We start from the raw sequence: 27,488 nt of genomic DNA, 5'->3' as shown, positions 1-27,488 counted from the left end.
ACACTCACTATTGACAAGAGCCTCATACAACCCCACTTAGAAAAACAAAAACAAACTATCCTGCTACTACACATCTGACCCCACAGTGTCACACAGGACTCGAGCAGGGGGGGATAAAGATTTTCTGTCAGAAAGTTGCACGGCACCAAATCAGCATCAGCGCCATCATGTGTCTGTGTTGACTTACATAAAAAGACCTCTGTGGTGCAGACAGGAAAACAAACTTTGGAGATCTTAGACACAGAAAGGAATTAATCAATTCATCTTTGTCTCATGATGGCCCCTGCTTGTTCCTTCATGCGCTGGTGGTCATACTAAGTGTTTGTTTCCTCGAGGAGCCGGGATGATGACTAGCCACGACCTCTCAGATTTGCTGCACCCAGACCTGGTGCACCACCTCTGATAAAAAGCCGGCTTCACGCTCTCTTTTTAGCTCGCACCCTTTCTTTAGTAGGACTTTAGAGTTAGTGAACTCTTCAACACCTCTCACTACAACACGTTCACACACCAGCATTCACACTATTAAAGTTACAGACTCTATAATACACATCTCATATTCAATGTTACCTATCACTTTATTCAACAATGAAAGATACTCCTCCCATCTTTATATCATGGCCCACATACCAGATTATGACCATTTATATGAAGCCAATTAATTTTCCAAAAATAATGATTCACTGTCTGCAGCCATTAGTGGATTATTGTTGCTCTCAGCGTGCAGGCTCCTGGTAATCAAGCTGATGTTATGAAGAGTCACAGAGCTGATTAGACTTCCTCCAGGCTCTTAGGGAAGGTCAGATAAAAGCCTTAAGATAGCTAAAGTAAACACATGTAAAAACACACCTTTAACTACCTGTAAAATAATGAATGCTTAGCTGAAGTTTGGGGCTGAGAGATAATTTCATTTTAAATCATTTCTGATAAATTTATGAAGCAATAATCCTCCAACCACCTTGTGGGCTCCATAACCCCCAGTCCATTCTCTGCAGGGTTTAGTTTATGTGCTTAAAATGGGCTGATACACTACAGTAAGCAGTAAGTTTGACCCGTTGGCATTCCAGGACGTTTCAATGTATCAGGATGTCTCCCCAGCTGCCAGCATCCTTCCCTGTCCTCTCCATGTTACAGTTTATCTTTATGATGAAGTGACGCTGCTTTTCCCTGGAGTTACATGACGCTCATTTGTCTGTTTTTGGTAGAGAGTAACTAAACAGTATGTACAGTGTTGGATGAACATGTGAGCTCAAAGAATACAACAGCAACGTTGGACTGACTTCAAAAGAGCACAAAACACTGGAAAGGAACACGAGTAGAGCTGGGTGATATTGAAAAAGATGTTATTGCAATAACATTTTAAACATCAGTTGTTATTGATAATTTCCACAATTAATATCAAATCAGTACTTCATTTAAATTTAAAAGCAGATTTTTGCCCCTGAGGGAAAGTTGAAGAAACCAAATGGTTTGTCAACTTGTGTCTGGAATTTAGTATTCTGATGAACTTCTTGAATCCCTAATTTTTGACAGTGCTAACAGGAAGCAGGTCTTTTGAGTAAGATGAGATTTTAGTTGAGTTTTTGTTTGTAGATTAAATGTTTTCTTTAATGTTGGGTGGCAACTAGCATACAAGGCACATTAGCGCCCCCTCCCTGTCCACTGGTAAGGGCGTGGAATTTCAGGTTTAAATATATAACATTTTCATCAAACATGTTTTATTTATATTGAGAAAAATGATATCACGATAATTATCGATATTGAAATATCACCCAGCCTGAAGCACGATGATGCAGAGGTTCTTTCTTTGTGTGACGCTGGAGTTTTATCAATAAATGAATGTTGTGAAAATCAGCATTATCGTCTGATGTCTTTTATGACCTGTAGATATTTAGAGCGCAATACTAATGATTTACTGATACTGGTCGCATGATACACACACCAACGAGTTTATCTGAACTAAGTTACAGTAGGTATTCCTGAGGACTGAAACTCAGGCTGAACCCACAGCTACTTTATAAACACAACAGAGGAATCCAGCTGTAGTTATCTACAAAGACGATTTTGTACACATCTGTAGCCTATTCACACATGTTTCAGTTTAGTTTGTTGATATTTGGATTACAAAGACATAAAACTAACATCATGTGACAGAGCAGAGGGCCAAAGGAAATCTGTGCTTTCTTTTTTTGCATCACCATCATGAGTTAATTCATCGATGTGATCCCTCATGAGACCAAAGGAAATCAGACTTTCTGACCAGATTATTCCAAAGAAAGTTACAAAAAAGAATCTTAACTCAAGGTTGACTTGAGTTCTGGTGATAACAAGTCAAACTTCAAGTATTTATAAGACGGAAACTGAGCTAACTCAGTCTGCTGAAGAGAATCATGTGATACTCTTTAAAGCTCCTTTATAAGTCTGTAAATTAATCTTTAGTTGAAAGCATGTTGTTGAAGTTTTAATGTAAAGAACAATCTGTTAGGGTCGGTAGGTTAATAATCTTGTTCTGACCCTTTGTGAATTTTTCCAAACATTTGTTGATCAGCAAATCATCTTAAATTTGGATTCACTTTCTAGGAGTCGATGCACTTCACCAGTTCCAAAGCTCTGCTTTCTAATCTAGAGACAAGTACTACACTAAAAAACCTAAATGGCATGATTTCTATCATTTTGAATAATACTTTCAAATACTACACTTGATTTAATTAACTTTAATTGACTTTCAGTGTTCATGTTTGGCGCGTAATTACGCACGGCATAAAGCGCTTTCCATTATGATCAACTGACCTGGAGAGTCTGTGCGGCTGCAGGGCTTGACCTCTTGAACGCGGCTGTCCGGACACCTCTACTATCCAAACCAGCAGGTTAATCAGCACCACATCCGTGTGCATGGTGTCCTGCGTCCCCACACCTCTCCAAAAGCCTTAAAACTGCAGGTTACTCCCACAACTTTACCCACGCAGGTCGCATATTCCGATCTCACCGCTCCGCGCTGCACACATAGAGAGAATCTATAGGCTGCATGACTGTCACGGTTTTTAATCTCATGGAGGAGGGGGCGAAGCATTTTCTCCTAAACCTACAAATCCTCCGCGTCAGATGGCTCGGATTTGCTGTCCGTGCGTTCGATGCAGTCTGAACGGACAGCACGTTTTTTCCGCCTGGTTGAGAGAGGAGACCTTCAGCTCCTCATGCAAAGGTAGAAGCTGACAGCTGTGCAGCTCACGGGAGTGGTCTGATCTCCATGCACGCTCCTGTAGCCATCATGTGCAAAACAGAGAGTGATCAGAGGAGGGTGAGGAGGGTCTTTCCTCTCAGGTGATCAGAGCTGATGAACACTGCTGATGATAAATAATATAGATTTTTACCTAAGCCTGATCTAACTCATCACACATGCTGTGACGTCATGTTGTCAGAAACAAACAATAATATAATTAATTGAAAAGCCCATTACCAATATGTACGATGAGTTATGTAAGTGTTAATCCAGAGAGAGCGTTACTGCACAGTATGAAACGTGGCTGGGTGACAGAGGATGAGCTCAGCAGGTCGTTGGGGTTATTTACTCCATGTTTATGATATTTTTGTGTGAAGTGAGGTGAGGCTCACAGTCCTGAAGCTGCACTGAGTTGGCCCATGTTCAGGTTTAACTAACACGCAACATGATGATATGCTGCACAACTGATGCCTCTCTGATGGAGGCGGCTACACAAGAGGTGAAGCACACACTTTCTTTAAACACTCAAAGAACCTGCTTATTAAAGTAATAGCAGTAGTAGTGTTTCATTAGCATACTTTTACCATTAAGCAAGAACCTAAATGTGTTGATAACAACACAACTCCAAGACTCAATATGTTTTAATTCACTTGAGTATGTTCTTCATTTGGGTACAGCCTGGTCCTGCTCCTTTCTGTTCTTGTCCAGAGAAAACCTTTGTTATAATTTGAAGTAAAATTGATTGATTAATCATTCACTCATACATCAGATTAATGCCACACTGAGATATATTTAGTTCAGTGGTTTTAACTGACACATATCATGTTGTGCAGACGTGCTGTAAGAATCACTTTTACCTTAACCAAGAAAACATGATCATAGTGTTTGAACCAATATTGGTCACGTCACGTCAACTCACGTCACGTCAGGTCACGTCGTCACGTCACGTCACGTCAACTCAATTCAACTCAACTCAACTCAACTCAAGTCAACTCACGTCAACTCAACTCACGTCAACTCAACTCACATCACTTCACGTCACGTCAACTCACATCACGTCAAGTCAGGTCACGTCATGTCACGTTACGTCATGTCACGTCAAGTCAAGTCACGTCACGTCACTTCAACTCACATCAACTCACGTCACGTCATGTCAAGTCACATCATGTCACGTCAAGTCACATCATGTCACGTCAACTCACATCACGTCAGGTTACGTCACGTCACTTCAACTCACATCAACTCACGTCATGTCACGTCAAGTCAACTCACATCACGTCAGGTTACGTCACGTCACGTCACTTCAACTCACATCACGTCAAGTCAGGTCACGTTACCTCATGTCACGTCAAGTCAAGTCACATCACGTCAAGTCAAGTCACGTCACGTCACTTCAACTCACATCAACTCACGTCACGTCATGTCAAGTCACATCATGTCAAGTCACATCACGTCAAGTCAGGTTACGTCACGTCACCTCACTTCAACTCACATCACGTCAGGTTACGTCACGTCAAGTCAACTCAAATCAACTCACGTCATGTCAGGTCAAGTCAAGTCACGTCAACTCATATCATGTCACGTCACTTCAACTCACATCACGTCAGGTTACGTCACCTCACGTCATGCCACGTCACGCCACGTCACGCCACGCCAAGTCCACTCACGCCACGTCCACTCACGTCACGTCACGTCATGCCACGCCACGTCCACTCACGCCACGTCCACTCACGTCACGTCACGTCACGTCACGTCACTTCAACTCACATCAACTCACGTCACGTCATGTCAAGTCACATCATGTCAAGTCACATCACGTCAAGTCAGGTTACGTCACGTCACCTCACTTCAACTCACATCACGTCAGGTTACGTCACGTCAAGTCAACTCAAATCAACTCACGTCATGTCAGGTCAAGTCAAGTCACGTCAACTCATATCATGTCACGTCACTTCAACTCACATCACGTCAGGTTACGTCACCTCACGTCATGCCACGTCACGTCACGCCACGTCACGCCACGTCACGCCACGCCAAGTCCACTCACGCCACGTCCACTCACGTCACGTCACGTCATGCCACGCCACGTCCACTCACGCCACGTCCACTCACGTCCACTCACGTCACGTCACGTCACGTCACGTCACGTCACGTCACGTCACGTCACGTCACGTCACGTCACGTCACGTCACGTCACGTCACGTCACGTGTGGCAGACATGAAATAAGATTGATTCTAATCCAACTTTCTTACTAATCACTTGGTTGTCTTTCTGGTCCTCTGAAAACCTCTGACCTGTTGACTCCAGGCCTGGCTCCGCTCATCATGACGGTTTGTTGTTGTAGTTAAGTGAAAAAAGATCTGCTGATAACACAGAGTGTTTGATTCTGAAAATTAACCGGATGTCTCTATTTTGTTTTGGTGCCTGACTTCCTGTCCCGCTCCATCTGCTCTTTTGAGATTGATGCGTCGTGCTCCGGCATCTGGCAAAAATAGAAGTCTTGTTTATCTGATCCGGAGGGCTCCGAACTGCCGGATCAGAGACGCAGCTGGAATGCAACGGAGCGGATCCAGTGGAAGTTAACACATTGACTATAATAGACCAGTGCTGTGCCGGATCAAAGATGGACCGGACACCGATCTGGTGGAATTTGGCCATTACAGATTGATCATCAGTCAGGTGGGCCCAGTCCACAGCGTCACAGATTCTTGTGGATTTGAAGCAGACCTTCGCAGTTATGGAAACTTCCGTGGCTCTTGTGTTAGTGTTTGTTATGGCTTCTCTCACCGTTCCTCCTCTACTCTGATAATCCGGTACAGAATGCTGCAGGAGCCTCATAGGTTAACAGAGCTGTCCATCTTGATGTCAAATCAGCTGTTTCTTAAATTAAATAACAAATCCAAACTAAACTTCTCAGAGAAACAAACACTTGGACATTGATGACAGCATGATTACAACTGTCTTTAACTGCAGAAACCATGTTTGTGAAACTTTTATTTGACGTTTATTTGGATTTTATTATTTTAAATCAAATTTATTGTTTGTTTGATGTTCCATCTGTTAACATTAAGGAGGCGGGGTTTATTACCTGTACTGTGTCCCAGTCAGCAGTGGGAACATAAACAGTCTATGGTCAGAAACTTGTTAAAACGGTTATTAACTGAAACATGAAGCAAGGCTGGAGACAACAAGATCACATCGGTCACACATATCAGAACAATCCACAGAGAGCGGATACTCTACATCCAGCAGAAGTTCAATTCACACTGACTGAATTGTCAGCTTGTGTCCTTTATTTTTAAATCACACCTTTTTTTGTTAAACTGTCCTCTTTACTAGTTGAATAACTGGTAGTTAGATATGTGCCCATGTTTCAGTATTTGGTTCCTCAGTCTGATCCCCTCAGTGCGTGCTGTGTTTCCCTCAGTAAGCCTTTGGACAGTTTTAACAGGCAACAGCAGAAGTTGATGGGCTTTGTTGTCAGATATACGGTCTATAGGATTATCCAAAGAGGATACCAGCCTTTATTCCCTTTGCTTTCTAAGATTAAGTATCATCCTTTTACGTTGTTTGAATAGATTATTTAATATTAACACAACAAGAGTAAAAGCATGAAACTAGGACTGTCATCCGTGTCTGCAGATAAACAGTCTGTCCAAGCAGAGCTCAGAGGGGAGTGTGGCACGTTAGGTACTGAAAACACATAACTCATAAAAAACAAAACAAATTCAACAACCGAAATAGATCTGTTCCCTATGACTGAAACGAATTGCTCGTGTTGCTCATGTAACTGAAAGCTAATAACCAAGGGGTCAAGGGGTTTGGACCAATCAGAATCAAGCATCTTACACAACCAGAAGATCAATGAGAAAGCAGGGTCATAATGTCTGTTAATACCAGGTGCAGAGGCGTCAAATGGGGTAGATAAATCTGAACAACTCTAAAAATCAACGACCTGACCATGTTTGAACAGGATCTGATGAACAACCTGGTGACTCCTCGTAGACGTTAAAGACTTTGCTAAAGAGAGGTAGTGATGGTCACTTGAATGAAGCTTCTCTACAGAAAGATATTCAGATAAGTGTGAAATGAATCAGATCTGAAGGGAACTTTGTGGTGCAATCATCTCTGTTTTAATAGTTTTTAAAGAGTTTGATCCGGATGCTTTCCCCGATGTTAAACTCCAAACATTGAGAGGAAACACTCCATCTTCCTGTCAAAACCAAACTGGTTCAGCGGTTACTCTAAATGTTTTCAGCTACATTTGACTTGGTAATGTTCTAGTTTGAAACACATGCATAAACTCAGTCTCTCATTGCTTTGATACTTCTTCAAGGACAATCCAAAGTTTGTCCTCAATGTCGTTGTAATCCCTGTTTATTTGTCTGTTTAAAAGTTGTTTTCCAGAAGTGAAGTTAAGATGTCTCAGCTTTTCATTCTCTGCCTGATGGATTTCACTTCACTGAACTTTTCTCTCATGTGGACACTTACATGCAGCAGAGCTGAAGCAGACATCCTGGACCAGAGTTCACTCCATTTTACACAGAAAAGATTCACATTTTGTGTCAAACATGAAGAAACAGGTGTTACATTTGTAAACCTGTACCTGACCACCAGTCAAACCGAAAGAATGGCAACTCACTTGGTTAAGTAGAATAGTCTATTACTGAACTGATTGTCAAACGACCAAGCTGACACACTTTTACCGCAGTTTGAAGACAACTGTTTGTAGGTGAAAGTGTGTTTAAGTGATTTATAGGCAGCCAGGTTGGACTGCAGTTATAACTTTTTATGTTTAGTGCAACAATGAGACGAATCCATTGGCTTCCCATCCACTCAAGAATTCAGTACAAGATCCTCCTCATCACCTACAAAGCCTTCCACAATCTAGCTCCCTCCTACCTCACCGACCTTCTGCAGCCATATAATCCCTCCCGCAACCTCTGCTCCACCAACGCCAACCTCCTCACCCCTCTCACCAAACCCAAGCACCGAACCTGGGGGGACAGGGCCTTCTCTGTCGCTGCCCCCACCCTCTGGAACTCTCTCCCTCAACACCTCAGATTCTCTCCCTCACTCACCAAATTCAAATCCGGACTCAAAACACACCTTTTTACAAAGGCTTTTAAACTATAATTGATTGATTTTTTTCTTGTTTTGTTTTATTTTGCTGCCTTGCTCTTCTTTGCTTTTTTTTTTTTGCACTGTTTTTCTTTGCTTTTCTATTGTATAATTTTATCTTATTTTCCTGTAAAGCGCTTGGAGAATCTTTTAAAGCGCTTTTATAAATAAAATGTATTATTATTATTATTATTATTATTATTATTATTATTATTATTATTATTATTATGTGTTGTTCACATCAGGCGTGAATGAAATCATTTGTGTGAGTGAATGACATATAAGTCAATGTAAAGACGCAAAATGTTTTTATGATTATTTCCTGGGATTGGTGATGTGAAAAAAACACAACTTTTAATATAAGTAGAAACTGATGATGTAAGTAAGTCAGTTTGTAGACTTGGGCTTGAACACTCAGGACTCGGGACTAGACTCAAGGCTCGGTGACTCAACTTTGAAAATCAAGTTGAAGTTTCTTCGTGTGGTCAGTGGTTCGGCTTACACACTTGAAATGGACCCTTACGGTGATTACATCACAACAGTCAGTCATAAGCATAGACTGTACAAAATATGGACGTAGTACCTGTGATGTAACCCATATGTTCCTGAAGAGCTGTTTCGAAGCCAATCGTCGGTGGCAGCCATATTGCTGCTGTTGAGCGATTGTGACGTAAAGAGGCGGGCTTTGAGCCTCCTAGCCAACAGCTACAGTGTTCTAGCCTGTCAATCAAGTCAGATCTGCCTCTCATTGGAAGACTTATAATCTGTTTATTTCTGCTGTAAAGTACTTCCGGTGCCAGCCTCAAGCTTGGACTCTTTTTAGACCGGGGGTTGCAGCTTGGTCATAAGTAAGGTACTTGTTGTTTCGCACAGAGCTTTCCATCGGAGGTGTCTGAGATTGATGTGAATGAAAACAATTTAGAAAACGTATGAAATTTGGTAATCAAAGCTGGGGTTGGTAGTCAGATAACACTTTTTGTTATACTGGTTAAAATGATCTTTATGTCCCGATGGTAATCAATACATAATGTTTTCTTAAAAAAGAGTGAAAAAAAGCCTCTATCTACAGCTGGAGTAAACCTGGGAAAACACCAACCAATCCCTGCCATCAGGAGCCAAATGATGAAACCAATCAAATCCCATCCTGCTGTTCTGCCCGCCTCCTGCAAAGCGTACATTTCATGTTTGTTTGTGTTTTTAACTTTCACTATGATAATGTTTTGGTGTTTTCTTACCGCTGATTGAGACATGAGTTGACGTAGTGCAAAACACAAGCGATGTGCTGAGGACCGGTTTTGAATCAGTCAACATCATATGGTCTTGAATCAGCGGCGCTCGTGAATGTTATCGGGGCATCGTTTTGGAGGAGCTCTGAGGGGAGGGGGGGAGGGGTTAAGAAGGAGTTCTGAGGAAATGCTAAATTCAAACTCATGCTAGTTTTCAGTGACTACCAACCCTAGCTTTAAGCAGATTTTATTTTTTAAGATAATTTTATTTCAACTAAATGATTTCTGACATAAACTTTAAGAAAAGGGATCTTTCATTTTGCTTGTGGTGATGAGGTGTGTTTAGCTGCAGCTTTAAGACGTAATGTTGGGATGTTTCTAATTGTGTCAACATGACACGCAAAAATCTGTCACCCATTCTCAAAGCTGACCATTTGTTTTCCACTGTGAAAGCAAACAGGAGAGCAAAGCTGATCTCCTAACTGGGCTTTGTATTTGTTGGCCTGTGAAACAGCTCCACCTGCTGCTCAAACGTCTCTGCAGGAGAAAATACAGGTGGAGGTTTATAAAAGTGATGAGATGACTGGATACAGAGAGGGGAAATAATTGGTTTAATAATCCGTAACGCCTCATCTATTCAGTTTTACATTTTTTAAGGTCTCATGTTAAAATACATATCTATGAGTCTGAAGCCCTGAAGACATAAAGATATTTTCTTAGAGCATTAAAGCACTGTATGTTCATTTAACTCTACAGTGCTCTGTGTTAACACTGCCCCATACTGTTCATTTAAAGCTCCTGTCAAGGTTTTTTTAGTTGTTATGAAAAATAATAAAATGTAAAACAATATCTCTTCATGAGCTACAAAAAAAACCCCAAAAAACCCTTAGACCATTATCAACTATTTCTATAAAGTCATTGTGAATGTCTGTAACCACTGCGAGGGGGTAGGTGTCAGACTACATGAATGACAGCATGGTGAAACATACTTTTAAAATTTTTATTTCAATACTTAAGTTTATTTTCTTTTCCTCTATTTTCTTTTCTTTTCTTTTCTGTGGTTCCTTTTCTCTATTTCCTGTATTTATTTTCCTTTTCTGTATTTCTTTCACTTGTTTGCTTTGGTGCCTTGGTCCACAGTGTCATCTAACCTCCTGTGTAAAAACTATGAACTATCCCACTGAGACCAACACACTTTTCATATGTTTTCACAGCAAATGTTCACAGTGAGCGATACATCTGACTGGTAAAACAGCAGGATTACATGTCTTAAACTCACAGGACACCACTTTAGTTCAGCGGTTAAACTTTGCAGGGGTAGTCCTCCAGGCCTGGTTTGATTCTGACTATCTCCCCCTCTTTCCCATGCCAAGACAAACACTGTAAACACTTAATGTATATGTAGAGGACAAGATCAGCAAAGAGATATGGAGTATCACTTTTTATCCAGGGGCCCCCAAATCAACACAAACAGAAAATTCCCTACTGGAGCTTTAATCAATTTTCTTTTTTTAAAGTCTTATTTAAATGATTTGATTGTAAATAACAAAACAAAACCAATGTTGGATTATTTTTGTACTTATTGCTATATTTCTTTTTCTTTGTATTTCCTCTGTGTTTTGTTGTATTTGTCTTGTGCATCAATCAATCTATCTTTATTTATGTAGCGCCACAGTACAATAAATGTTATCTGAAGACTCTTTCCAAACAGAGCAGGTCCAGACCGTACTCTATGTTCTATTATTAACAAAGACCCAACATCAAGACAGGATAAGATCCAGTCCCATCTTACAGACAGGACTCAGTCTGATCTCATCTTAATCCACCATGAGCAGAGCACTTTGCAGCATTTAGCAGGTTACAGTGGCAAGGACAAACTTCCTTTAACAGGCGGAAACCTCCAGCAGGACCAGACTCATGTTAGACACACATCTGCTGAGACCATGTTGGAGAGAGGGATAGAGGGAGATGAAAAGAGAGAGAAATGATAGTGGTGAGACAGTAGTAAAACACTACTTTAGTAGTTGTAGCAGCTGGAGTCTGGTACTTCTAGGAAGGGAGACAAGGGAGCTCAGGGACTCCAGAAAGGTCTATGGTTAGTAACTTTAATGGGACAGGGAGCATAATAATACGGATACATATAATTGACACGTGAAAATTGTATTTCTTATATTTCATATTTAATTCCTCTATGCTTATACCTTATATCTTTATGCTTATATTCTGCACCAGAGTCAAATTTCTCCTTATTTATTTTATTGTGATTTATTCTAAAAGGTAAAGTGTCATATTTTCTATGTTCACTACGCATATAATAAAGTATTCCCAATCTTTTTTATTGTGATGATTATGGCTTATGATTCATAATCAGAATATCAGCAACTCAAAATCAGAAATCCAATATTTTAAAAGTATGACACTATTTCTTAAGATCAATCAAAGAAGGATTAAAAATACAGAAATGTGGGGTGCTGGTGGCTAAGCGGTCTAGGCGCCCCACATTCAGAGGCCATAGTCCACGTCGCAGAAGTCGCTGGCTCTACTCCTGTCCGCGACAATTTGCTGTATGTCTTACCCTACTCTCTGCTCTCCACGTCTCCCGTCTCTCTTCAGCTGTCCTATCACAAAGGCAAAAATGCTCAAAAAACACAACTTTAAAAAAATTTATACAGAAAAGTTGAACTCCCGAAGAGTGTGTTCGTTTTTACCCAATATTTGGTCTCCACCAATCATTTTCTTTAGTAGCTGATGGAAGATAAACGTTTGGTTTCAGTTCTGTTTAAGTTATGCTTTCACTTTCAATGTGGGATGTGCTTCCCCAGCTAGTGTTTGACTGTGAGTGAGTGAGGCCATGCGGTGATGAGAGCTGGTGCAGTGACAGACAAGTGACAAGAAGCTGAATGTGCGTGAATGAAAGAGTGAGTATTAACCTAAAGGATAATTGTAATAAGAGAGTTGATTTAATTTGATGTTGCACTGTAAACTGTTATTGAGTCCCCTTTTAGAGTGTAGATGTTCTCCATGTGTTCATTTCGTAGATTTGCAGACTCTCTTGCTAAGCTAAGCTATAGTATAAAGAAGTGTGCCATATTGCTTTACATATTTAAGACATATTTGTTGTCCCTTTTTCATTATAGAATACCACACACCCACACAGCCACACGAAGTAAAACCCAAATCAACCAACTTCCAACTCTCTGTGTTTTTCGTGCTCTGGAGCATTTGGCCTTAAGTGGTGTTCTGGCCTACACCCCTGTGTGAACCTGGTAATACTACACGAACTAGTGTCCAGACGGAGTTATCAACATTATCTCCACTACAGATATTCTAATTTGTTAAGATGCACCTGTACACACTATACATACAGAGGCAGATGATTGTTCTACTTTGAAATATAACAAGCTAAAAATAAGATCTGAACTGCTTTAAATTAGTAAAAAATAATCTGCCATTTGGGTAGAAAAAAATGTACTTGTCAAGTTTAAAAAGAGCATTTCTGATTCTGAAATACTCCCTTAAGTGCCTCATGTCTTTTCAATAGTTTCACACTAAGAACCTGATGCAAGAGAACCAAGATAGAAACCTTTTCACAACATTTGATTTCACATGTATTTATAGGACAGGCATGTCGGAGCGGACTGAGAGAGCAAAAAGGTGCAAAATCCCTCAAACTAGCAGAAAATACATTTATTAACAAAGTTTTATTCAAGACCATAAGGAAACCCCCTTTCTTTGAAAACTTGGACCTCTTGAATAAGGAGTGACAACAAGCCTGCAACCAGTTAACCTCCTATCTGATCTGAGCCTTTAGGCTGATGTTAGCTTACTGATACATTTTTTCATACCCATGAAGCTCTCCATGCATCCGCTTTGACACTAGAATAAACACTCCTGTATCTTATTAATGAACAGTTTCTACCGTTGTATTCAGATTTCTTTCTAAAAAAAAAACACAGTTGTGGGCTGCCAGTTTGGCATGGTGGTTAATTTGTGCTCCCCATGTATAGAGGCGTTAATGCTCAAGAAGGCAGCAAAGTGTTGTCCCCACCTACTGCCTCTTTCTTGCATGTCATTCCCCAATCTCTCCCCTAGTTTCCTGCTATATTCCCAGAATAAAGACATAAAAGCTTGCACATATAACTTAAACAAATAAAAAAGTATTATCTATATTTGCATTTTAACCTTTATGTAACAGGGTAATAGATACAAAATGTCCTTAACAGGTGAGTCTTGTCTAAAGCAGAAAATAGTTTGACACTATGAAAAAATAAGTAAGGGATAATGTACATTCCATGGTGATGGAGTCTTGTCTGCCTGTTGCGGTGGATTGAACATGAAACTGTCCTCATTCAGCTCTCCTTCTTTTCTGAGCTCTGCGGTTCACACACCTTTAAAGAGAAATTCACTAGCAAGGACCACGCCACACAAGGATATAAGTTGAACATTTAATGAATTAGTTGTGCGTGGTGTGCCCAGCAGAAGGAGACTCAGGATGGGGGTTCCGTCTCAGCGTTATCCTGCCGGAGCTGATCTTGACCCGGGTTGTACCTGGAAGTAGACAGGGCATAGAAGGAGCGAGCACGAGTTGAGTAGGAGAGGACAAGGAAATAGGTTAAGTGCAGTAGAGTAAGGTGAGGGAGGGTGGGTTGAAGAATCACAGACAAGCAGTTGTAGTAGGCTGGCTACGTTTAAGAAGGCTTGTCAGGTGATTGAGGGTGTGGTTTAGGCGTGGTCCTGCTCCCGAATCTAAGTTAACACCTTAACTTCATCTAATGGCACAACTTTGAACCCTGCTGCTCTCATCACCACCGCTCATGGTTTAACTTTCTTTGTAGAGATCGCTGACCAATCAGGATCAAGCATAGATATTACACAGCCAGAGGATCAGTAAGAGAGCCGGGGAACAACAGACCATAACAAGCAAACATATAGAAGCTTAGTCCTGTACTGAAGCTGCCGGTGTGTTTTGATATCTCCCGGGAATGACTTGGCTGACGCGTTGTACTGTCATATGTTTGTCCATACAATACCGTTTACTGTAGTTGTTAAAATAACAGGTCTTAGGCGTAACTTTGGTTTGCAGCACCATACAATCCATTTATTGCATCACCGTACGAACAGTTAGACAGCGTCCACAAGTTTCTCCTTCATTGCACGAACAAACATTTTAGACGCGGTTCTCCATGCCGCCTGCCGACGCAGCGCCACAGCATCCAACGTAACAGCGTGACAAGGCAACAGCGTGACAAGGCAACAATGTGACAAGGCAACAACGTAACAATGTAACAACGATCAAAAACCAACTGCCCTTCCGGGTCAAGACACACATCTGATACCCAGGCGGTGACGTACTTTTATACCTGTGCCCTTAATGAGCAAAACGATGACACCTTGTGGCGCAATAAACAATGTGTTTCAAAGCTTGACCCAAAACATGAATCTGGCTCTTACAAAACATATTAATGATAAATGAACTGATCAAATAATCTTTTGTTGTGGATTCATTTATGATATTCAAGAAATAGAAGAGAACGACTCTGACTGGATTTTTAGACTGACACCAGTGCAGAGCTCAGATTTATTATATTTCTAGTACATTTTGGAACTGAAATATTAGACCTCTTTATATGTATCCTCTTCACAGATGTGATTATGAAAAGTATATGTATATCTGTTCCTAACCACACCAAGCACATGCTTTTCTGAGCTGCATGTGTGTATGTATCTCCCTGAATTTTCCGTGACAACAATGCACCTGTGCACGCACACTGGCCTACCTGAGTTTGATAATAGTAGTGTCCCTTTCAGATTTATGATCAGTACAAAATATGTCAAACTGAACACAACCATTCTGCCTTGGTGACTTTAATTAACCTCTAACCTGTACACACGAAAAGATACCAGAAATAGATCCTAAAAATATACCCTCAGCCAAAACATTGTCATCTATGTTGCAACGATCAATGATCAAAATGAGTCAAATCTGATCATGCTGGTCACTGAGATCAAAAAGGAATCTTTCCCTTTCTGTATTATGTCCATCCAACCACCAGAGGGCAGCAAACGCCAAACCTTCAGAGGAAAACGCAGTGGATCAAGAATAAGGAGTGGGACAGTTTGGAGAAAAAAACCTGCATTGAAATAAATGAGAGTGAGTGAGCTACAAAAAGTAATCTGTAATCCAAACAACAAATAATAACTCCAAATATTGATGTGGCAAAATATTCTGACACAAACAACTCTGAGTGAGAATATTTATCATAAACTGTGTGACTGCTTCTGCTAGCAACCAACGGATTTACCACACACACACACACACAAACAAAATACACACACACACACACACACACACACACACACACACACACACACAGGCTCAGTCACACATACTCACACACAAACAGAAGCAGAATTAATCTGGATTTGGTGGGTGGAAGATTGCTGCTGCTGATGGAGAGCCAACCCCATGACATTACATAAAGCTTTTTTTTCTGCCTCTCTTCATTAGAGGTTAATCTAGACACAAACACACACACAATCTCTCTCTCTCTCTCTCTCTCTCTCTCTCTCTCTCTCTCTCTCTCTCTCTCTCTCTCTCTCTCTCTCTCTCTCTCTCTCTCTCTCTCTCTCTCTCTCTCTCTCTCTCTCTCACACACACATACACACACACCAACTGTCAGCTGATCATATGGCCCAGACGCGTCAAAAACAAACAGCATCATTTTGAAATCAGCACTGCGGTTTGCTCTCTCGTTATCTCAGACCTGCAGACAGTTTGACTTTCTCTCCGAGCTTTTAATACTTTGACAGGAATAAAAAAGTGAGCTGGCAAAACTTCAGAGAAAGTCATCTCCACTTTGAACACGGTGCATCAAACTGCAGGATGAGCCAACAAAAACAAGTCAGATTAACATTTATGACACAGCTGATGATCTAAATTAATAAAAACACAGCAACAACTCCCTGAAGCCCCACGTTGTTCACTTAAAGCTTCTTAAATCTTGGTTTTGGTGAATGGAAAAACACTTCTCTGATTATTTAATCCAAAAACTCTCTGGATTGAGAATCACATGACATAATTAGACTGAGGATCGCAGACAGGTAGCAAACGTTTCAGAGTAGCTTCGGTAGATTTCTTCAGGCTGCAGCAGTGAAACAGGCAGGAATGGCTACAAAGCAAACTCTGTGCAGAGTGCAGAATTAAATTACGCACGCTGAAAGTTCTTGTTTTTGTTCATGAAAGGCTCAGATTTTTAAGTATCAGACAAAATTACAGAAAGGATCTCAACAGAGAAAGAGCTTTTTGTTTTCAGAGGAAGATGATTTTTTTATGCAGGAACAGTTATGTTTCCACCTCAAGGCCAGCAGACTCCACTGAGAGGAGCAGTGATTTTTATATTCAGAAAAGGAGAGTAACTTTGGTGATTTTTTTTTAAAGATATATCTGGGCATTTTTGCCTTTATTGGATAGGAAAGCTGGAGAGAGACAGGAAATGTGGGGAGTAGAGAGTGGAGGAAGACTTAGGCTGTTTTGGAAACAGCTACATACCCACTAATGTAGTAGGCAGTAGGTACTGCATACTGCATTTGAATTTAGTACGTAATATGACTGTCTGTTCGATCTGTGTTGCAGTATGCTGGACGTCACTAAATATCCGGTTTCCGCGATGCGGAAGTAAACAATGGTCAAGCTGATAGCGAAACTGCTTCTTTAGCATCCACATGATTGATTGATGATTTAAAAAGTTAAGAAATGGTTTATAAGATAAGAAGATAAGATAAGATACTCCTTTATTCGGTCCACAATGGGGAAATTCATGGAGTTACAGCAGCAAACAAAAAGGTGTACACTCCAAGAATTTCAACAAGAATATATATAGAAAATAAATGTCCATCAGAGACGACAGCTTGGCCATAATTCTCCTGTCAGCCACCACCTCCATAGGGTCCAGGACTGAGCTGGCCTTCTTCACCAGTGTGTTCAGTCTTGCTCTCCTGTATCCTGTCCACCCACAGCAGGTGAAATCCTTCCAATGTGGCCTTCGTGTCCGGTGTTAGCTCTGTTAGCATGATGCTACTCTGCCAGTATTCCCTGTGGTGCTGGGTTAGCTCGTCCACCTTATCGTAGATAGATCTTACATTCCCCATAACGGTGAGTGGAAGGACAGGTCAATGTCGGCTTTTTTAGCTTGCACCTCAATACCAGCACATCGTCCTTGCCTCCTTCTCCTCAGCTCGCAGGGAACATTATATGTAATTTAATAATTTTCACTGCACCTAAAAACTGAGTTAGCATGATGCAAACTGTGAAATTTTCCCAAATCAGTATGACGTCCGGGGAGTTTTGGCGTACTGCAGATTTTGCTCTTGTTCACATACTACATACCTGATGTAGGCCAAATCAGTACACACTGCTAGTATAGTAGGAGGTTTCGAAAACAGCCATGGAGAAAATGCTGGAGCCTGGGAATCACCTGCGACTGCTGCAACCAGGACTGTAGCCTCTGTATTCATAGTTTTCACATGTCAGCCACTGATGGACATGCTCACTTAGAGGGCAAAAAACTGCTTCCCAATTCTGTTTGTCAGGGAGAAGTAACCAGAGTTTACTGCCGGTTGCGTCCTAAAAAAAACTTTTTAAAAGAAAATCAAAAATGCCATCCAGTTGTTGGGTGCACTAACCAAAGAGGAAACAAGCCCGGGTTGTGTTTTTACAGAATCCCATCAGAGAAGGAAAACCCAGAGAGGAGGAGATTGTGGAGATTGTAATTTGGGAAATTAGACACTCTGCTTTCCCTGGTGATGAGGTGCACGCTTACACAGGACTTCCACGAGATCTGTGTCTGTGTCCATGTGCTCTCGTCCATCAACACCCACTGGTTGCGTTTTCGGAACACAACACTAGGGTGGCCCTGAAGTGCAAATCCCAACTGCATATCAGAAAACACTATGGCAAATCAGAAAACACAACGGCAAATCAGAAAACACAACGGCAAATCAGAAAACACAACGGCAAATCAGAAAACACAACTGCATATCAGAAAACACTACGGCATTAACCAAACTGGAAGAAAAGGTACCCTCGGGGGACATGACTCGTCGTTGATTGGACTAAGTGTACCTACTTCTTCTTGTGCCGTACTGTTTTCTGATTTGCCGTTGTGTTTTCTGAAATGCCGTTGTGACTTGCACTTCAGGGCCACCATACAACACAGAGCAGGATCACCGGACAGCTGGAGTCATGTGACCGAGGTTTTCCCGCTGTAATCACTGAATCAAGGATTCTCCTCCTCCTCTCCTCATCCATGTTGTCCTTATCGTCCTCATAAAACCTCTGATCTGTTGACTCCAGGCCTGGCTTCTGATTGATGTGTTGTCCGTCAGCATCCGGTAAAAATAGAAGTCTTGCATATCTGATCCGCTGCGTCTCTGATCCGGATCAGAGACGCAGCCAGAATGCAACAGAGCAGAACCAGTTAGAGTTAACACATTGACTAGAATAGAAACCTATTAGATCCGGTGCCATGACAGACTGAAGACAGACTGGACATGGATCTGGTGGAATTTGGCTGTTAGACCACTAGGCCACAGGCGCCCCAAGGTGATTAAAACAACACAAATGAAACCAATCATCAAATAGGTAGATTATTATGGGGGCATTATCTTGTCAAATCTACAAGTTCAGCTGAGATGAACACACAAAGATGCAGAAGAGCCACTCATACAAATCGACAGCCATATACAATAGCTTTGCAAAATTTTTCGTGAGGAGAGAACTATGTTTTTAGTACCTGCAGGTTTTTCAGTGATTGAGTAGGCAGAGTCACTGTGGTACTCCTGAGTGTAATTGGCTACAACAGTCCTCCTCATCTGTGGTTAGATGCTGTTTGGTCAACACTCTGACTAACGTGTTGTTTTTAGTGTCTTTCTCCAGCATGAAGTTCAGTCAGCTGGTAAACTGAAGTTATCAGGCCCACAGCAAGGAAGGCTCAGAGTAAATCTACATTAGCCATTCAAGTTTACTTCCTGTAATCCAGCCTGAATCCAGCCCTCTGCTGGGATCAGGATAATCCTGATATTTTGGATCAAATAACCCAATCCTACTTGAAACTTTTAAACAACGCTGGAGGTTTTATCTGTAAAAAATATACCAGATTACCTGATATGATCTGATTTTGTCTTCAAGATTTGATCGAATCTGAAAGCTTTAATAGTTCAAATTACTTTAGAACTTCTGAACCTTTTTTTGGCCTGTTCGTGGCATCTCTATCTCACAGCCCTGTCTCTGTAGGCATTGTGTCTGTAATGTCAGAGTTACAATTGGAGCCTGTAAGGGACAAAAACAAGAATTTCTAGAATATTTTTACATTTATCACCAGGGATTAAGTTGCCACCATTACAGCCTGTGTCACTGCTGCAGGCTGAAGAAATCTTCTGAGGCAAATTTAAAACTTCTTAGTAATTCATACCCAGAAACAAGTAAAAGAAGAGCCCATGCTTCAAAACACAGGTGTTATCCTTAAACTCTGTAATCATAAAACTGTCCTAAATTAGCGCGCGTCCTTAATCTTGGCTTTCCAGCACAGCATTAACATGACGGTATGAAAGCAGAGACAGCACCTTATCTTTGTTTATCTCAGTGGTTGGGTTGGTTTGTTTGTTTGTGTGCACTTTGCTGCCTCTGAATTTCAATTTTCAAACAGCCTGCCACCAACTGTTGAATAATCCCAGGAAGCCAAATCATTTCAGATCAATTTCCCTCTCTCTCTCCTTTGCTCCACACTCTAATTATTTTGTTCACAACACTGATGAGATGTGTGAAGTCCTCTGGGTGGTGTGTTTGTGTGAACATGGCTGCTTGTGTGCAAACTTCACACATTAAAATTAGAGCCAACACGTTGCCCTGCATGGCCATCGGCAGGTTTACACTCGTCTGCTCTTATTTTATAGATGTGATTCCTCTCTGTACGCAACAGCAATAAAGACATAAAGCAAACAGCTGATAGGGGTGACATTTCTCAGGATTAGGCACTTGACTTGTTTATGTTGTGATTTGTTGGCTATAATGTGACGTTAATTTGGTGTGAAATGATGCTCCGACATTGTGACACACTGGATCAGAGGATAATTTGTGCTCGGAGCTCAGGACGGTGATGTGTCAGAGTCAGTCAGTCACATTAAGAGATGAGTGAGCGCTGTACAGTAACAGTGCTAAACTCTGCGCTGTAAGGCTGAGGGATGACTCATTCGCATATGTTGCAGTGCTGCAGGTCTCCGGTGATGGAGAGGGTCCCTCTAATCGGAGGTAATCCTCCACCCTGTTGACGTGTCTTTGAGCCAGACTTCTGTCTCACATACTAACTGGCAGGTTTTTTGATTTTCAGTTGAATCTCCTGGTCTTCAGATGAAGATCCAGTTGTCTCAGGTGCACAGAGGTTATCAAGGAATTGGGCTACGTCATGACAGATCAATAAATTGACAAGAAAGAGGAGAGCAACTCTGAAAATGGCCGTGTTTTTGTGCCATTACAAGAAGAAAAATTGCTCCTGCAGATGTTTTTACCCCAAAGAACAGTCAGCTACATAACTCTCTGTAAAGCCGTCTGGCTCCATTCACAAAAAAATTTTGACCTTTCAGGAGATGCTGCTTCAGCTGTTTGGTTTGCATGCGTTGTTGTGTGTTAGCTAAATATTGTGTTGAATTCACACTGATCATTTAGATCAGGGGTCCCCAAACTTTTCAGCCTGCGACCCCCAAAATATAGTCACCAAAGACTTGTGATCCCCACTGTCACTCAAAGTGATTAAATGTTGCTTCATACGTCCTTTAGCTGGTCTGCTGAAAATTAGCCTGCCTACTTACACATGTGTCTGTGTTTCCTGTGCTGTTTTAAATTAACCTGCTACTACTGATGCTTTTGTTAAGTAACTATTAAATAACCCTAACCTTAGGAGTCATCTGGCAAAAAGAAAGGCAGAAAACTAATGAAAAAAATGATTTTGAAAGGATTTATTTCAAATTAAACTACTATTTAGTTTGTTTGTTGTATTATTATAATAATGGGATAAAATATGCCATTTTGGAAGACTTTACCTGTTTTTACCCACGCACAGACCTCCTGAAAATGTCCTGAAATTCTCAGGGTGTGCTGCATGTGTGAATGAAAGCAGCTTAATTTTTACCTTCACTTTAACTGGAATTTTCCTGCCAGCTCCTGAGTAGACTCCAGTGTGAATGAGCAGAAGTGAGAAAGCAGCAGATCTCAGTAGATATTGGGAAAATGTACAGGGAGTAAGCAGCAGGCAGGGTCATGACAATTAAATGTGGCTGGTGCAAACCGCAAGAGTGATGAATATAAACATCTGAGGTTAAGAAGAGGAATCATCTTCAGGACGAGGACAGAGAAGATTTCTGCACATCTGTCTGTTTGCATGTAGCACTGATATGAACGTACAAACTGTCATCATGGTTTAGGTCTGTGCTTTTGAAATCCTGTCCCGCCTCCTGTGTCCCATCGACCCCTCCCATCTGACACTGAAGACTTTACGCTGTGAGGGACATGTGTGAACAAGTAACAATGTAAAGTTTCAGGTGCAGGCAGAGTTTGTACGGTCATGAAAAACCTGGAATAAGTCATGGAATTTGAAAATACTCTTTGTGTAGTTAGCTTTCAGTTTGGTAGCCATCATCAGTGTGGACTTCCTGAGTCATGTCTGGACTCATCATGGTTTTAGATGACTTTGAACATGTCAACACAACAGGTGATCAAACACAGCTGTCCTCTTCACAGATCAACACAAAAGAAATGACGTATAAACTCATTGCTAAACCAAACCTCTTTAGCATGTCATGTTTGCTAAACAAGCTAACACAAGCAAACTTGGCTGCATTCTCTTAGTTAGATTACACCTTATAGAAGTACTCGGACTGATGTGAGGAGCTCCTCTCTAATGTGTTTTTATATGTTGGACATTTTCAGACAGGGGCAAACAATAATTTCAAGATATTCTAAAAAGCATTGAAACTTGGATTGTACTGTTTAATATTATTATTGTTATTATTTGATATTAATATATTTCTATTCGTCTACTGCATAAACATTGTGCTAGGTTTACTTTGTTTTGGTCTTAAAAGGTCTTTAAAATCTAAAAATGTAATTTGAAAAAGTGTGCAGGAACCCTGGCGTGTATTTAGTTTAGTTGTATTCTGATTAATTTTCACATATTTTTCATAGATAAAAAGAGACTATATGTTCATTTAACTGTACCTCAAAGACATGGAAATATATAGATGAAAATATGAAATGTTCAGAGGTGCATTGTGAAAGAGGCTCACAATAACACAGACACACTAACCAAATGAGGCAGCAGCTGACAAGCAGCTCCGTGATCGGCAGAGTCTGAGTCTTTTTGAAGCGAGCAAAATAACTGCCATTAAATGATGCATCTTTTCCTGTATGACACTCAGGATAATAACAGCCTGAGCCTGTCAGTGACAAAAACAAGAACTTTTATTATTATTATTATTATTATTATTATTATTATTATTATTATTAGTAGTAGTAGTAGTAGTAGTAGTAGTATTATTGTTATTATTATTATTGTTATCATTATATTGTATTGTATTATATTACATTATAATATATAATTATAATTATAATCATGTTTTATTATATTAAATTATTAAGTATTACAACTGATCATGTTACTATTATATATTACTTTATACCATACTCTTATCTATGATAACCAAACCATAATCACACCATATCACAATGTTTCACTATTAAATAACATTTGCTTCCTGCCTGTAATCAAAACTATTTATACCACGTGTAACATTTGTATATACCTTTAAATTGTATTCTTATCTGTTTTAAACTATTTTTATTTTTTACTTAATTCTATTTTTTTCTCTATTTGAGCTCTATTATTCTTGTACTACTCTTGCTACAATGTCTGTGTTGCTGCAACAGCCAAATTTCCCCCAAGAGATCAATAATGTATTATCTTATCTTCTATTGTATGTACAATACTTTGATTCATCTTCTTTCTTAGTCTAATGCACCACATTAGAGATTAACATCCTAAAATATTGAACAATATAACCTTTGTTTAAAAACAAACAAAATGTTCCTCCTACAGATTAAATGTATTTTGATGATATTAAAGGAAATAAGCTGTGAATCAGTCGGATTAAACCTGCCTCATAGTACTTAGTTCCTCCTCCGCCTCCTTCTTCGGCTGAGCGGATAAACATCATGCAGCAAACACAGTGAAGCTGATAAAGGACAAGTGTGGCCCGTATGACATGTTCATGACCCATGTGTGTTTTTAACGCCCTCGGCATCTGCCTACGACCAGAGCAGCGTCTTGCACGGGTTACAGTGCGTGGGCACACATGCAAAAGAGCTGGATATCACTTGATGTGGTGCGACATGAGTCAGTGGTTGAGCTTCCTTTTGTTGCTTCTGGAAGTGATCTGCAGATCTGATGTTCATTTTGCACAGTGGATGGTTTGAAATGATGATGTAGAGGGTTTTGCATCCAACAACTCATCCATAGTTAATGTTGTGTAACAGTGATATGCTGCGCTGCTGTTTCAGCGATGGAGAATACAATAAAATGTAACCCGCAGACCATGAGGAAGCATCTGTGCCTAGGGGAGGTTTTCTTTTCTGCCTGCCTCAAACACATGCAGATATATATTTTTTTTACAACCACCATTCCAAAAAAGCTGGGATGCGGTTTAAAACGTTCATAAAAAAACAGATTTTGATGGTTGGAAGTCGTTTAAAATCTATAGTGCAAAGACAAACATAACAAATGTTGAAACTATAAAATGTAACTGTTTTCTGAAAAAGATATGCTCATTTTAAATTTGATGCAGCAACCTGTTTCAATACAGTTGGGACAGGGTGATGTTTACTGTTGTGTTTCATCTCCTCTTCATTTAACAACTATGTAAAAGTTTGGGACCCAGGAGACCAGAATATGAGATTTCAGCTGCTCATTCATTCATGGTCTCCTTTGTCATGTTTATAGTTTCATGATGCGTTCAATGGTTGACAAGTCAGGACTGCAGGTTGGCCAGTTTAGCAGTTTGAAACACAAGATTTTATCTTCGCCTCTACCTTAAACAGGCTTGGGCCCAGAGACATTGCTGGCTTTTTTGGATCATGTTGTTATATGGTTTCCTCTTTGCATGGTTCAGTTTTAACCTGCATTTGTGGATGCAGTGATGAACTGTGTTCACAGATAATGGTATTTAGAAGTGATTTTGAGCCCATGCAGTGACTTCCACTACAGAGCCATGTCTATTTTTAATGCAGTGACTTCCACTACAGAGTCATGTCTGTTTTTAATGCAGTGACTTCCACTACAGAGTCATGTCTGTTTTTAATGCAGTGACTTCCACTACAGAGTCATGTCTGTTTTTAATGCAGTGACTTCCACTACAGAGTCATGTCTGTTTTTAATGCAGTGACTTCCACTACAGAGTCATGTCTATTTTTAATGCAGTGACTTCCACTACAGAGTCATGTCTGTTTTTAATGCAGTGACTTCCACTACACAGTCATGTCTGTTTTTAATGCAGTGACTTCCACTACAGAGTCATGTCTGTTTTTAATGCAGTGACTTCCACTACAGAGTCATGTCTGTTTTTAATGCAGTGACTTCCACTACAGAGTCATGTCTGTTTTTAATGCAGCCACTTCCACTACAGAGTCATGTCTGTTTTTAATGCAGTGACTTCCACTACACAGTCATGTCTGTTTTTAATGCAGTGACTTCCACTACAGAGTCATGTCTGTTTTTAATGCAGTGACTTCCACTACAGAGTCATGTCTGTTTTTAATGCTGTGACTTCCACTACAGAGTCATGTCTGTTTTTAATGCAGCCACTTCCACTACAGAGCCATGTCTGTTTTTAATGCAGTGACTTCAACTACAGAGTCATGTCTATTTTTAATGCAATGACTTCCACTACAGAGTCATATCTATTTTTAATGCAGTGACTTCCACTACAGAGTCATGTCTGTTTTTAATGCAGTGACTTCCACTACAGAGTCATGTCTGTTTTTAATGCAGTGACTTCCACTACAGAGTCATGTCTGTTTTTAATGCAGTGACTTCCACTATAGAGTCATGTCTGTTTTTAATGCAGTGACTTCCACTACAGAGTCATGTCTGTTTTTAATGCAGCCACTTCCACTACAGAGTCATGTCTGTTTTTAATGCAGTGACTTCCACTACACAGTCATGTCTGTTTTTAATGCAGTGCAAGATCCTGTCCATCCAGTCCTGGTTTTGGTCCTGGTTCCTTTTGTACAGAGGTGTCTCCAGATTGAATCTTTTAATGACATTATGTACTGTAGATGATGAAATCCACTCATTCTTTGTCATGTTACTCTGAGGAACATTATTCCTAAACTGTTGAACTATTTGCTCACACGGTCTCTCACAGAGTGGTGAACCTCCTCCCATCTTTCCCTCTGAGAGACTTAGCCTTTCTGGAGTGTGTTTTTTATACCCAGTCATGTGACTAACCTGTGGTAAATTAATGTAATTCGTTTAGAGATGTTCCTCACCATGTTGTTTGTTTGTTTGTTTGCATTACAAAACTTTTTTTTGTTTTGTTGTCCCTGTACAAACTGTTTTGAAACATTTTGCTGGCATTACATTTAAAATGAACATATATTTTTCATGAAAAAAAGGTATTTCAGTTTCAACATCTACAATTTTGTCAATTGTTTCAAATACACAAAGAGATTTAAAGGATTTGCAAACCATCAAAATCTGTTTTTATTAATATTTTACACTGTGTCGAAACTTTTTTAGAGTTGGGGATTGAACATTGAGGCATGTTTTATATTGCCTATATAGCTTATACAAAACCAAAGGTCAGTATGGGTTTATCGTGAACCGTCATGGTTACACTAGAGACTGGCATAACCAGGGGTGTGGCTTCACTGACAAGTAGGCATGATGTAGCTTTTCACCAGGCGGCCATGCTGTGGCCTTAGCTTCACCTCGTAGTCTGTTTCCAGATTAGCCAGAAGTTAGTTGGAGTCAGCTTTTTCAAGATCAAGGTGAGTGAGTGTCCTTCATATATCACATGTAATGATTATGTGTTTGTTGTTTGTTAGTATCTTTGTTATTTTATTGTGTTGTTAATTCTCCTGACCCTTCACCCTGAACATTTAGTCTTTATATTTGCCCTCAGAAACTAGTGGAGGCAGCACTCAACCCTTCTTTTGTAAATTAAACAGATACATCGTCAATCTGTAAATCTTGCGTTACTATTTTGAAGAAACCCATACATTTATTAAGAGTCTTTTCTCAGTGTGACTCTCCAGAATTTGGTCTATACTGACACATTTGATTTATATCTCATGGTTCTGTCCTTCAGAAAGCTTGCAGGTCAGAGCCATGAACAGATCAAGATCAAAGTAAGCTCCATTAACCTCCACAAAGCTTTCAAAGCATCGGTATGATCTGTGTCAAATCTCTGAATAAGAACCTGCTACATGAGCCCCAGATTTCTGTGTGTTGCTTCATCCCTGAAACTGACATTGTCTTGACATTTCAGCCTGTAAATGACTTCTGCACTCATGCTCGGGGGTAACAGGAAGACAGTCAGACCGACAGGTGGTGAGACAGTTTTCTGTTTATTAGTGTCTACCTGAGAATTGTTATAGGTGGCAGGAAGAGGAAGACAGCATGGTGAAGGTGCAGAGATATGTCAGGGGTAATCTCATGCTCACACTCTCTCGCTGACAGGCAAAGCCTCCCTCAGTGTTTAAATATACAAACATTTAAACATGACTCAAAATATGTGTCAATTAGAGGGCTGGCTTTACCATTTGAGCTGTTTTTGAGCTGCAGAGATGAACTTTATTCAAAAAGCCAACCTCTGGTGT

The 27,488-nt window shown here is 40.4% G+C and overlaps 1 protein-coding gene across 1 annotated transcript in view; it reads right to left on the bottom strand.

The window, feature by feature from the left end:
* The window catches only part of LOC117823797 (gamma-aminobutyric acid receptor subunit rho-1-like), a 30,999-nt gene extending 27,802 nt beyond the window's left edge, over nucleotides 1-3,197 (bottom strand). The window contains exon 1 of the mRNA XM_034699023.1: nucleotides 2,788-3,197. Within this exon, the coding sequence (XP_034554914.1) occupies nucleotides 2,788-2,891 (104 nt within the window). The 5' untranslated portion in view covers nucleotides 2,892-3,197. The remainder of the gene's footprint in view (nucleotides 1-2,787) is intronic.
* Between the last annotated feature and the right edge of the window lie 24,291 nt (nucleotides 3,198-27,488).

The sequence above is a fragment of the Notolabrus celidotus genome, chromosome 13 (genome assembly GCF_009762535.1).
Source record: "Notolabrus celidotus isolate fNotCel1 chromosome 13, fNotCel1.pri, whole genome shotgun sequence".
NCBI lineage: Eukaryota > Metazoa > Chordata > Actinopteri > Labriformes > Labridae > Notolabrus > Notolabrus celidotus.
This window is presented reverse-complemented; position numbering and strand designations above follow the sequence as displayed.